Source organism: Nycticebus coucang, chromosome 18, assembly GCF_027406575.1.
Source record: "Nycticebus coucang isolate mNycCou1 chromosome 18, mNycCou1.pri, whole genome shotgun sequence".
NCBI classification, from domain to species: Eukaryota; Metazoa; Chordata; class Mammalia; order Primates; family Lorisidae; genus Nycticebus; species Nycticebus coucang.
This window is the reverse complement of record NC_069797.1, coordinates 53,493,589-53,503,103: the sequence shown is the minus strand read 5'-3', so window position 1 is coordinate 53,503,103 and position 9,515 is coordinate 53,493,589. Positions and strand designations below refer to the sequence as shown.

Below are 9,515 nucleotides of genomic sequence, written 5' to 3'. Positions count from 1 at the left end.
ACAGGGTCTCACTCTTTCTCAGGCTGGTCTTGAACTCCTGAGCTCAAGGGATCCTCCTGTGTCAGCCTCCCAAAGTGCTGGGATTACAGGCATGAGCCAACTGTGCCTGGCTGTTATAGTCTTAATCCTTAGGGTTAGCTGTGTCTTCAAAGCACAAGTAGCCTGAGTGCTGGGTATAAACCACTGGAAAGAAAACAGGAAGCCCCGTATTCATACTCAAACCCTCCTCAAAGCACTTTCTTAGCAACTCCCTGGAACTTGTAGTGCAGGACACAGAGCGTTGTTAAGTAACCCGAGGCCTGAAGAGGAACTTTCTAATGTATTGACCGAGGCCTTGCTTTTGGCTCGGTCTCATTTCAGAGATTTAATACATAAGAAAAAATAACCAAGTAGCCAACAAAAGAAAGACTGAGAAGCCACGAGAAACCAGCAGACCTAGGTTCCAGAGACGGATTCTGCCCTGAAAGACAAGGGCAAGTGTCCTTCTTTGGGCTTTTATTTTCTCTCTGGTTGCTCCTTCCCAATTGAAGGTGGTGAGAATACCCAGAGCTGGCATTGTGAAACTATTACAGAAAGGAATTCAACAACATCACACATGGCAAGGAACCAAATCTGAATTTTATTTGTGCATTTCAAACCAGCCAGAATAACAAACAACTTTCTCTTCCTAAGGTTTCCTTCTCTTTTACCTTCCTTATGACAAGCCCATGGAAAAGGCATTTGTGGATGTGTAGACATGTTTAGAGTTGGGGATGGGCTATGACTAGGCAGATTTAGTAACAGGTTTGACGAATGAGTCTCTTCCCACCTGTCTTTTCCGTGGTTCACAGTCACTACGTGGGTCTCTTCAGTAAAGGGGGAGTCCATGGGGATGGTGGCGTGGTGGGGTAGGAAGGGAGTTCTTGGTGATCAGTTTCTTTATGAAGGCAGCATTGAGAAAAGGATATATTTCCTAAAGGAGGAAAAATAAACGGATTTAGGTTCATTTTATCCTATTCTAGTCTATTTATTTTATTTTATTGAGAAAGAGTCTCACTCTGTTGCCCAAGCTAGAGGGCAGTGGCATCATCATAGCTCACTGCAGCCTCCAATGCCTAGACTCAAAAGATCTGCCGGTGGCACCTATGGCTCAGTGGTTAGGGCGCTGGCCACATACACGGGTTGGCAGGTTCAAACCCGGCCTGGGCCTGCTGAACAACAATGACAACTACAACAAAAAAATAGCCAGATGTTGTGGCGGGCGCCTGTAGTCCCAGCTACTTGGGAGGCTGAGGCCAGAGAATCGCTTAAGCCCAAGAGTTTGAAGTTGCTGTGAGCTGTGACACCACGGCATTTTTTTTTTTTTTTTTTTTTTTTTGTAGAGACAGAGTTTCACTGTACCGCCCTTGGTAGAGTGCCATGGCATCACACGGCTCACAGCAACCTCTAACTCTTGGGCTTACGCGATTCTCTTGCCTCAGCCTCCCAAGTAGCTGGGACTACAGGCGCCCGCCACAACACCCGGCTATTTTTTTTTGTTGTTGCAGTTTGGCAGGGGCTGGGTTTGAACCCGCCACCCTCGGCATATGGGGCCGGCACCCTAATCACTGAGCCACAGGCACTGCCCGACACCACGGCATTCTATGGAGGGCAACATAGGAGACTCTGTCTCAAAAAAAGAAAAAAAAAAAATTTCACAATGTATCCGTGACAGCTTCCCTTTCTTTTTTACTATTATAGTAAAATAGTATTCAATTCAATGAATGAATACTATAGTTATTTGACTAGTTGTTTTGAACATTTAGGTCACTTCCAGTCATTTGCAACTACAAAATTAACATTATGTGCATAACTCATTTTGCATGTGTGCAAATTGCAGGATAAATTCCTAGAAGTGGAATTGTTGGGTCAAAAAGAATGAGATATACAATGTTAAATATATGACCAAGTGAGGGCGGCGCCTGTGGCTCAGTGAGTAGGGCGTCGGCCCCATATGCCGAGGGTGGCGGGTTCAAACCCAGCCCCGGCCAAACTGCAACCAAAAAATAGCCGGGCGTTGTGGTGGGCGCCTGTAGTCCCAGCTACTCGGGAGGCCGAGGCAAGAGAATCGCTTAAGCCCAGGAGTTGGAGGTTGCTGTGAGCTGGGTGAGGCCACGGCACTCTACCAAGGGCCATAAAGTGAGACTCTGTCTCTACAAAAAAAATAGCCGGGCATTGTGGCGGGTGCCTGTAGTCCCAGCTACTCGGGAGGCTGAGGCAAGAGAATCGCTTAAGCCCAAGAGTAGAGGTTGCTGTGAGCCGTGTGACACCACGGCACTCTACCCGAGGGTGGTACAGTGAGACTCTGTCTCTACAAAAAAAAAAAAATATATATATATGACCAAGTGAAATAGGGTGAATTTATTTAGGTTTGACAGAAAAGTTCCAGCCCTTCTGCATTTATGGGCAGGAAACAGAGTCCTCATAGTCAAACCTTGAGTGATTGGCCAGAGCTGGAGCTTTATACTTGTACAATAGCATTGGAGAGTAAGCTCTATTCTTATGTATTTTACTAAATGAATTCACTCAGTAGGTGCTGCCCACTAAAGTTAAGTCCTGGCCTGGAAGACTACCAGGACAGTTTGTATCACGGTCACACAGATGGCCTTCACCCTCAACAATAAAGAGCTACTCCCATTTCAGTCCAGAAGGTGGAGCTGGTGTTATCATTCTAGTCTTGGGAGCCTAAACAAAATCTACTCTGCATCAAAGTGGCTCCCACTGGTACCTCACCCAAACTAAGCACTCATTCCCGCTGTTTTATGTATTTATTTTTATTTATTTATTTATTTATTTATTTATTTTTTTTGAAGCAGAGTCTCACCACGTCCCCCTCAGTAGAGTGCTATGGTGTCACAGCTCACAGCAACCTCAAACTCTTGGACGTAAGCAATTCTCTTGCCTCAACCTCCCAGGTAGCTGGGACTATAGGCGCCCACTGCAATGCCTGGCTATTTTTTGGTTGCAGTTGTCATTGTTGTTCAGCAGGCCCAGGCCAGGCTCAAACCTGCCAGTCTCGGTGTATGTGGCCTGTGCCCTATTCACTGAGCTATGGGCACTGCCTCCCACTGTTTAAAATACTCCGTGCCTGGGCGGCACCTGTGGCTCAGTGAGTAGAGTGCAAGCCCCATATACCAAGAGTGGCGGGTTCGAACCCACCCCCGGTCAAACTGCAGCCCGCGTTGTGGCGGGCATGTGTAGTCCCAGCTAGTGGGGAGGCTGAGGGAAGAGAATCGTCTAAGCCCAAGAGCTGGAGGTTGCTGTGAGCTGTGACGCCATAGCACTCTACCGAGGGCAACAAAGTGAAACTCTGTCTCTAAACAAACAAACAAACAAGAAAACACTCCGTGTCTGTGCTTAGTGGTTAGGATGCCAGCCACATACACCAGGGCTAGTGGGTTTGAACCCAGCCCAGGCCTGCTAAACAATGACAACTACAACAAAAAAATAGCCAGGCATTATGGTGGTGCCTGAAGTCCCAGCTTACTTGAGAGGCTGAGGCAGGAGAATTGCTTAAGCCCAAGAGTTTGAGGTTGCTGTGAGCTGTGATGTCATAGCACTCTACCAAAGGGGACATAGCGAGACTCTGTTTCAAAAGAAAAAACACACATACTATACGGTTCTGGCTCATAAAATGCAAACCATATATTTGTGTATACACACACATATACATATACATATAAAAAGACAGAGTCTCACTCTGTTGCCCCAGGCTAGAGTGCTGTGGCTTCAGTCTAGCTCACAGCAACCACGAACTCCTGAGTTCAAATGAGGCTTCTGCCTCAGCCTGCTGAGTGCTGGGACTACACATGCCCACCACCATGCTGGGCCAAGCGATGTAATTTTGTTTTTTAAGAGATAGGGTCTTCCTTTGTTGCCTGACTAGAGTGCAGTGGTACAATCATAGCTCACTACAATCTCAAATTGCTAGACTAAAGCAATCCTCCTGCCTCAGCCTCCCAAAGAGCTGAGACTACAGTTGTGCCATCACCAGGCCTGGCTAATTTTTAAATTTATTTTCTATACAGACAAGATTTTGCTATGTTGCCCAGATTAGTCTTAAACTCTGACATCATCATCATAGCTCACTACAACCTCCAGCTCTTCGGCTTAAGTGATCTTTCTGTCTTAGCTTTCTGAGTAGCTGGGACTACAGGTGTGTGCCACCACCTTACTATGTTCTTTTTTTTTTTTGGCGGGGGCTAGGTTTGAACCTGCCACCTCCGGCATATGGGACCGGCACCCTACTCCTTGAGCCACAGGCGCCGCCCATTCTTTTTTTTTTTTTTTGAGATGGAGTCCCACTATGTTGCCCTCGGTAGAGTGCCATGGCATCACAGCTCACAGCAACCTGAAACTCTTGGGCTTAGGTAATTCTCTTGCCTCAGCCTCCCAAGTAGTTGGGGCTACAGGTGCCCACCACAATGCCCAGCTGTTTTTTTGTTGTAATTATCATCGTTGTTTTAGCAGGCCTTGGCCAGGTTCAAACCCCCCAGCTCCAGTATATGTGGCTGGTGCCCTAACCGCTGAGCTATGGGCACCAAGCCCCAAACTATATTCTTTTTTTTTTTTTCAGTTTTGGCAGAGCCGGGCTTGAACCCGCCACCCCCCAGTATATGGGCCAGTGCCCTACTCCTTGAGCCACAGGCGCCACCCCCCAACCAAACTATAATCTTTATAACTTCAAAGTTAAATGGATTCCACAGGAATCATCATACTATATTCTTTTTTTTTTTTTTTTTAAGAGACAGACTCTCACTTTGTTGCCCTTGGCAGAGGGCCATGGCATCACAGCTCACAGCAACCTCCAGCTCTTGGACTTAGGCTATTCTCTTGCCTCAGCCTCCCAAGTGGCTGGGACTACAGGCGCCTGCCACAACGCCTGGCTATTTTTCTGTTGTATTTTGTCCGGGGCCGGGTTTGAACCTGCCACCCTCGGTATATGGGGCCAGCGCCCTACCCACTGAGCCACAGGTGCCACCCAGCATACTAGATTCTTAATCTTTGTCAGCCATATTGCAACATGTAGGCATTTTTGGGTAACAGTGTTCTAGATGGATTTGAGAGCTATGGATAAACTCAGATCTACCCTTGTGGCAAAAATTCCCAGTTATCTCTTTTTTTATTTAATAATGAACTTTTTGTTTTTTAAGCTGGGCATAGGGTTATCAGCTTTCTTCGTAGCTTGGTGTATCTGGCCAATAGAATGTAAGCAGTAAGTTCATTGTGTGTGCAACATCTGTGAAATGTCCTTAAAAGGAGAGGATGACCTTGGGAATGTTGGCCACACACAGAGGAGCAAACAGAGAAGATACTTGGGACATGGCTACCTTGGGCCACTTTCCTACATATTTTTACAGAAAATAAAAGTAAATTTCTGCATTAGTTAAGTCACTGTTGTGTTGGATTGTCTATCGTTATTACTTGAACTCAATCCTAAATGACACAGTCCAAATTTAGAAAAAACAATTCCAGACTAATTTTCTTTCAATGGTGATCATTAGCATAATTTTTGTAAGTGAAGGAAAGCTACTCCACTGGCAACTCTCACCTTTCAAAAGAAACTGAAGTCTGGGAGTGGTTGCTCATGCTTGTAATCCTAGCACTCTGGGAGACAGAGGCCAGTGGATTGCTTGAGCTCAAGAGTTTCAGACCAGCCTGAGCAAGAGTGATACCCCTTCCCTTAAAAGAGCTGGGCATTGTGGCAGGTGCTTGTGGTCCCAACTACTCAGGAGGCTGAAAGAGAATCACTTGAGTCCAAAAGTTTGAGGGTGCTATGAACTACGATCCCATGGCACTCTACCCAGCGTGACAAAGTGAGATTAAAAAAAAAAAAAAAAAGACCCTGTCTATAAAAAAAAGAAAAGAAATAGCTGGGCTTTGTGGGTGGGGAGGCTGAGGCAAGAGGATCGCTTGAGCCCAAAAGTTTGAGGCTGAGCTATGGCACTCTACCCAGGGCAAAAAATGGACTCTGTTTCAAAAAAAAGAAAGGAAGGAAGAAAAGGAAAGAAACTGAAGTCATGGCCTACAAATTACCCCCAACTAATGGGCAGTTCATTGACAGTGATTCTGCTACCTGGGCTTCATTTTTCTTCCACATCAAAGACACTGATGAGATACTCCTTTGGAACAATCCCAATGAGGCTGTTCAGTTCTCCTACCCACCAGCCATACATGTTATACTCCTGAAAAAAGAAAAGAAGACAGTTCCAGTTGGAATTTGGTCAAGCTTGTGTCATGTTACGGTGAGCGCATGGGAGATTCTCTTGGGCGCTTTTTTTGTTGGCATCATCAGAATGAACTATTAACATCCCTGAAGGGATTAGTAAATTTAAAAGTCATCTGGAGGAAGTAGTTTAAAAGGAATGTTTTCATTTTGCCATACTCTTATCTATTATAAACATAGCACATTTGATGACATTGTTGAACCTAAAGAGCATTTCTTCCTAAACCAAGGAGAATGGTATGGCTTCTTTGGAGAAAGCTGGGCACACACTAATGTGCCAGGACACTAAAGATATTCAAGGAGTCAGGTCATAGTTCAGACGAGGTCATAGTTCAAATCAATAATATTTATCAAGCATCTTCTATGTGCAAAGTGCTATTTGAGTTCCCATGAGGTATATTATGATGAACCAGAAGATTGCTTGCTCCTTGGGAGGGTATAGCATGGAATAATGGGCTTTGGAGTCAGACAGACTGCAATCTAATCCCCATTTGGTCATTTAGTAGCCATGTGACCTTAGGTTCTCTTAGCTTTAACTTCCTCATCTGTAAGAGCAGGGGCAATATCGCCCCTCCTGTGTGCTGTGGAGATGTGATACTGCCGAAGGGAAAGCAACGGAAAGTGTCTGACATGTAGTAGGTACTCTGAATATTAGCCTCTTTCCCTGGAAGAGGTGGGAGGTTGACAGGTACATCAAAAATGACAGGCAGGAGGCGCGGTGGCTCATGCCTGTTATCCCAGCACTCTGGGAGACTGAGGCGGATGGATTGCTTGAGCTCATGAGTTTTTGAAAAAAACTATTAGTCTCCACTGCCACTGCACATCTGCTTCCCATTTCTACTAGTCTATGCCAACTTACACTTCACACACTTACTGGAAAAGTTTACTCATGCACTACCTCAACTTCTTTCTATTTGCTCTTTAAGCAGCTCTGTTAGGGCTTTACTTAAGACTCTTTCTGTGGTCGCCTATAACTTTCTCATTGCTCAGGTTCTCTGGGTACTTCTCAATCTTTAACTTACTTGATCCCTCAGCAGTGCTGGGCATAACTGACTCTTTTTTTTTTGAGACAGAGTCTCACTTGGTCACCCTTGATAGAGTGCCATGGCATCTTAGCTCACAGCAAGACAGCAAGACTGCAAGACTTAGCTCAAACTCTTGGGTTCAAGCAATCCTCTTGCCTCAGCCTCCCAAATAGCTGGGACTACAGGTGCCTGCCACATGCCCGGCTATTTTTTTAAAGAAAGGGTCTTGCTCTTGCTCAAGCTGGTCTTGAACCTGTGAGCTCAGGCAATCCACCCGCCTTGGCCTCCCAGAGTGCTACAATTACAGGCATGTACCACCACTCCCAGCCTCATGGCTGTTGTATTCTCAGCATTCAATAGTATACTCAGCAGATAGGAGGCTGAGGTGGGTGGATTGCTTGTGCTCAGGAGTTCGAGACCACCCTAACCAAGAGTGAGACCCCCACCTCTACCAAAAATAGGAAAACTAGCCAGGCCTAGTGGCGGGCGCCTGTAGTCATAGCTACTTGGGAAGCTGAGTCAAGAGGATTGCTCAAGCCCAGGAGTCTGAGGTTGCTGTGAGCTATGATGCAGGTTGCTGTTAGCTATTATGCCACGGCACTCTACAGGAGAACAGAGTGAGACTCTGTCTCAAAAAATAATAATAATACACCCAGCAGAGACTGGGGCCAAATAAATACTTGTTAAATGAGGTTATGATAAAATGAAGGAGGCTGTGGGAATTTGTACTCTCAGATGAGCAGAGTTAGTTACAACTAATGCTAAGATACTCTCCTGGAGATTGAACTGGTTGTGGCAGAAAGTGATCAACTGCCTTTAGATATAGCCTATCCAAATGGCTCCCTAAATACAGAGAAGAATCTCAAATGACACAAGAATTAAGACTGACTCTTATAGGATCAGGCAATTGCCTTTTAAAAAATCAGTCTTTTTTTTTCTCTTTTTTTTTGAGACAGAGCCTCAAGCCGTCACCCTGGGTAGAGTGCTGTAGCATCACAGCTCACAGCAACCTTCAACTCCTGGGCTCAAGCGATTCTCTTGCCTCAGCCTCCCAAGCAGCTGGGACTACAGGTGCCCACCACAACACCTGGCTATTCTTTGGTTGCAGTCGTCATTGTTGTTTGGCGGGCCAGGGCTGGATTTGAACCCACCAGCTCAGGTGTATGTGGCTGGCGCCTTAGCCATTTGAGCCACAGGTGCCCAGCCTAAAAAATCTGTCTTAAATGACTGAATGCATCTGTCCACCACCTCTTCCTACCCTACGCCTTCCCGTTCCCTCCCCCAACACCAGCTTTTGCCTTCTGGGAAATTACCCAGAATCCTTTGGCTATGCTTGTCAAGATGTTTTTAATCTCTTCTTGGTACAAGTTATATTACTGTCCATTTTTCAACATTGAACTTAGGGAAGTTTCTGCCTTAAGTTTTCTTGCAGTGTTGCCTTGTGTTTACTGAGTTGCCAGAATGTCCATATCTATAGGGCCTGCTGTGAAGGGGAAATACACACTCTGTCTTCCTCTCTTACTGTAACTCATAAAAACTGGCTTTAGCTCTTCTGCTGTTTTACAGAGGATGGGCACAATGTTGTCTAACAGTCTTTCAATCCAAGTCAACTTGCTTAAACATGTGTGAAATGTGTCTACCCACCAGATGCTGTCATCTTTCATCACCTACAGGGGATGGGATAGGGCATTTGCTCCCAGGAGACAGCTTGAGACCCCTGACTTTGACTCACACTTTGCCCACACCCCCAGCCCTGCCATCCCCCTTAGCTGTAATGCCAGGAATAGGGACTAAGCCTTGGGAAGGTGCTGTCTGCCAATTTGAAAAGGGAGCAAACAGGAAGCAGATGAGGCTCAGCAGGGCACCTGCAAAGGCTGGGCTCCCAGTCTGTTTGCTCTTGCTCGAGGGGAACACTGACCCTGCCGACTACAGATGTAGTAGCTTCACCACAGTGGTAAGAACTGAAATGAGTGAAATCAACTCTCTGCCCTTCAAAACAAAAAAGCAGACAAGTGTAAGGAAGATGGCACAGTCTCAGAGACCATATGTATCCTGCTGTGGGAGCCTGGGAGCTTAATCAAAGCACCTACAGGTCCTGGGATCTGACTGTCTTTTCCAGATTTCATCCCTTGGCTGGATATCCAAAAACGACTGCAGGGTTGAGATGCTTAAAGCATGAATGGAAAATTTCTAGCTTTCTCTCCCACTACCACCCCCCATGCATAGCTCCAGCCCAGTCTGAACAC

General features: G+C 46.0%; 1 protein-coding gene across 2 annotated transcripts in view; it reads right to left on the bottom strand.

Moving 5' to 3' along the window:
• Positions 1–594: 594 nt before the first annotated feature.
• Positions 595–9,515, bottom strand: part of SKAP1 (src kinase associated phosphoprotein 1) — a 312,394-nt gene continuing 303,473 nt past the window's right edge. For both annotated transcript variants that reach the window (XM_053570461.1, XM_053570462.1), the window contains exons 12-13: positions 6,095–6,203; positions 595–952 (exon numbers count right to left, since the gene is read on the bottom strand). In XM_053570461.1, coding sequence (XP_053426436.1) covers positions 6,102–6,203 — 102 coding nt within the window. In that variant the 3' untranslated portion in view covers positions 595–952; positions 6,095–6,101. The remainder of the gene's footprint in view (positions 953–6,094; positions 6,204–9,515) is intronic.